The sequence below is a fragment of the Sinocyclocheilus rhinocerous genome, unplaced genomic scaffold, assembly GCF_001515625.1.
Source record: "Sinocyclocheilus rhinocerous isolate Xijiao unplaced genomic scaffold, SAMN03320098_v1.1 scaffold63, whole genome shotgun sequence".
Taxonomy (NCBI): Eukaryota; Metazoa; Chordata; class Actinopteri; order Cypriniformes; family Cyprinidae; genus Sinocyclocheilus; species Sinocyclocheilus rhinocerous.
Genome location: NW_015659563.1, coordinates 1345919 through 1350035, shown reverse-complemented (window position 1 = coordinate 1350035; position 4117 = coordinate 1345919). Strand labels below are relative to the sequence as shown.

Here is a 4117-nt window from a genome sequence, read left to right as displayed (position 1 = left end):
CACAATGGTAGTGTAAAAACCCCCCCTTTTCCCCTGTAAAAAACAGCTCTTTTCAGAGCAAGCCATTTTGTAGCATTTTCCTTTAAATGTTAATGAGCTCTGCTGACCCCGCCCCTCTCTTCCGAGCTGCTGTCAGAGAGAGCCACATTCATCGTGAAACTAGCAAATTAGCACATTATTAGGAAAGGCAATTTGCAAAGATTCATTAAAAAACCTTATACTCACTTCTTCTGTAGGTGAAGCTGGATCATGAATGATTTGCGCGAACATAAACGCATTTATGTAGATCAGGGGCGCATTCCCTTTAGAAACAAACGTAATCCACTGCGTCTTCAGCGGCTCAGATGTCGGGTAAGACACCAGTCCAGTCTGTGCTGAAACGTTACTGTCAATCAAACTATCGTGGGAGGGCCCTGTCTGTGTGACGTCACACAGACAGGCATCTGAGATCGGCTCGATTTGAGAAAGGGGTAAAGATTTTAGTAGATTAAAAAAAAAACACTGGGTGGATTTTTATCATTATAGGGTGATTGTGTACACACACTGCCAACACACATTTCAGTTCAAACAACTTGCAAAAGTGCATGTAGCATCGGATGACCCCTTTAATTGCATGTTAATTGCAATTAAATGAAAACATTTTGTAGTTTTAATTTATTTTAAATGCAATTAGCTGAACTTTAGAGTGCTTTTTTGACCCACTTAAGTAGGAATTAACTTAAGTACATCTTTATATGTACTTCATACTTTATATAATCAGGTACTTTGCATGAGCTTTAGTATGTTAGTCAAAAAATCTTTTTCGGCCGAAACCACAATTTCCGGTTACCGATATTTTGGTGCACCGCTACAGTTAAGCATGCTTCTTTTTCACTAGGATTGTGCCATTGTGATTTTACTATTAAAGACATTAAATCTTATTAAAGCTTTACTAGATTTTATGTCATTTGGAATTTGAGAACATACTATTTTGTCCAACTTCTTCCTTTGGGTCTTCCCCAAATTGGTTCAGATGATCCTGAGACCATGTTCATAAAAACGTATTAAAAGCTTTTTGATTCCAGTCTGGACACTCCTGTATTTAAGTAACTGTAAATGTATTAATTAAACGATCAAAATGGCCATTTAGTGTCCTGGTATTTAGATTTTCTCACTCTGTGATTGTGTGTTTCTACGTTCAGATCGTCGGGTCTGGTGAACACTGGTGACACATGTGCAGCCAGTACAAACCGCACCGTGACCATCCCAGCCAGCGAGAACCAGGTCAACCAGATCTTTCTGAACCCATCCGGCACTGTTCTTTATGCTGCCGCAGGCAACTCTGTTCGTGTGTGGGACCTGAAACGGTATGCGTTCAACCCAGCATCCTTTACTTCACCCCCTCTGGAGAGCTATAAATAATTTGCTACATCATATATCTAATTCTTTCACTGTTTTCCATGTCTTTTTGTCAGATTTGTGTGTACAGGGAAACTGATGGGTCATCTGGGTCCGGTCATGTGCTTGACTGTTGATCAGACTGGAAATGGACAGGATCTAGTTATCACTGGCTCTAAGGATCACTACATCAAGGTTTTTATATCTATATCTATATATTTTATATCAGTGGTCATTTCAAAGTCGTTAGCTAGCACTTTCGAGTAGGTACAAAATAGTGCCTGAAATTCATCCTTCAGTAAATTGTATGTATCATTCTCAGGAAGTCAAGCTATGAACTCTTTTATTATTTGTTTTAATTTATTTTCTATGAGGTTATTAATATTTTCAACCCTGGAATCAGAAATCCTGATATGTCTAAGTATAGTTTAAAACTTTTATTTGTTAGATTTTGTTATATTCTAACTATAAACATGGAATGCACATCAAAATAAAATATACATGTAATTAAATTAGGCAAAAAAATTATAATAATTAAAAGCATATTAGAATGACTATGCTTGTGAAAAAGAAGTGTGCTCAATTGTATTGAATGGGCACTTGTGGTGTACTTAAAATCTTAAAAGTATTTAAAAAAAACTGCACTTGCAGATTAGTTAGATTATATTGATTAATACTACTTAAGTGCACTTAAAGAGAGGCACTTTCATGAATACAGTATGTTTCTTAACACACTTAAGTACTTTTAAAAAGTGCACTTTGTAATAATGTTAAATTAAAAGTTTTACTTTACATTTTAAATCGTTATCTTTAATAATCTATTGTCATGCTTGAAATAGTACACTTATTTTGATGTTGACTAACATACTAAAGTTTATGTAAAGTACTTGATTATAATCTTAACTGTAGTGTGTTATATGATGTTACATTTAAAATAAATAAAGACTAGCTAATTACATTTAATATAAATTTAATCTATAATACATTTTCAGTTAACATGCAATCAAGTGTCCGGAAATGTTACATTCTGTTCACACTTAAGTATATTCTTTTAAAGTTCACACTTAAGTATATTCGTTTAAAGTTCACACTTAAGTATATTCTTTTAAAGTTCACACTTAAGTATATTCGTTTAAAGTTCACACTTAAGTATATTCTTTTAAAGTTCACACTTAAGTATATTATTTTAAAGTTCACACTTAAGTATATTATTTTAAAGTTCACACTTAAGTATATTCATTTAAAGTTCACACTTAATTATATTAGTTTAAAGTGTATTAGTGTACCATTTAAAATTATGCTATAGTACACTTCTTTTTCACAAAGGTTTAAGGGTTGCAGATTTTGCCTAATTTTAGTCATTAGCTAAATTTGGACCAAATGTTGTTTTGTTGTTTTCATAAAATCATAAAATAAAATCATAATCTTGATTCTTCCAATTCAAGGGGAAAAAACAGGAACAGGAAAACTAAATACTACTAAAATGAAATACTAACTAGTCCTTTTTTTTTCTTTAAAAAAGGTAAGTTCTAAGACTTTATTTGTTGGAAGGTCACAATACTGGGACAGGGCAAGATCCCCATTGTATAGGCTGTACACACATTTGATGTAATGTATAAAAACTTAACCTATTATAAAAAGTTTGAATGAAAGGTATCTAACATATCTATTAGGTCTGACAACATGACAAGCAGAAACAAATTTTAACATATTGTGGTCACAAATTAAGAAATACAATAATTCCCATTATTTACTAATTTGTGGCATTGCTTTATTTAAATCGTGGCCATGTTGTAGTAATTAGTTCACTAATAATTTATGGAAACAAAGTCTTACCACTTCCTGTTAGGTGATATATTGATGGCCCCATAAAGATGGCCGAATACCATGTGATTAGATGTGTAATTTGTTTCTGCAGATGTTTGATGTGACAGAGGGTGCTGTGGGTAGTATCAGCCCCACTCATAACTTCGAGCCACCCCACTATGATGGCATCGAGTCCCTGGTGGTTCAGGGAGATTGTCTGTTTAGCGGCTCCAGAGACAACGGCATTAAGAAATGGGACCTGACCCGCAAGGACCTACTGCAGGTACAGCCCACCTGTATTGACGACAGGATCCATGAATACATTGAATATTAAACAATAAATAATTCACACCAAATATATATATATATATATATATATATAACATTTGAGATTGCCAGCTGTAAGCTGGTCATTCATCTGAAACCCTCCACCTCCCCCAGCACCACCTGTCTAGAACTGCTACAGGATTTATGTACTATATGCCTACTCATCAGGGTTTCCACACAGGGTTCCCACTCTTTCATGAACACCAGATTCAAGGACTTTTTAAAGCACCATTTATTTTATATCAAGCACCTATCCAATTCACACCCCAGCATATGTAGTGTCATGAAAGACCTTACATTACTTAACATTTCACCACTTACACTTAACATTTACATAAAAAAATTTCAGAGTAATAATGTTTTGAATGTGTAGGTTTCACGTGTAGTCGTGTTCAAAGGAATTTAATGAAATCCATTGAAGTCAATACTGGTGATAAATAAAATTCAATTTCTAAAATATTGATAAAATATGCATCAAACTGGTTTTTGCTGTAGTTCTTGTACAAGATTTAAATTTGAAAGAATTTCTCAATTTTTAAATTAATAAAAAGTTGTTAAATGTTGTAATAACATGGCAAAACCTGTTAACATTAAAAATTTGCACATT

At 33.7% G+C, this 4117-nt stretch overlaps 1 protein-coding gene across 1 annotated transcript in view; it reads left to right on the top strand.

The window, feature by feature from the left end:
* Positions 1–4117, top strand: part of LOC107723952 (kinesin-like protein KIF21A) — a 69443-nt gene that overhangs the window by 60119 nt on the left and 5207 nt on the right. Inside the window, exons 30-32 of the mRNA XM_016532683.1 lie at positions 1182–1346; positions 1455–1572; positions 3296–3466. Of these exons, the coding sequence (XP_016388169.1) occupies positions 1182–1346; positions 1455–1572; positions 3296–3466 (454 nt within the window). The remainder of the gene's footprint in view (positions 1–1181; positions 1347–1454; positions 1573–3295; positions 3467–4117) is intronic.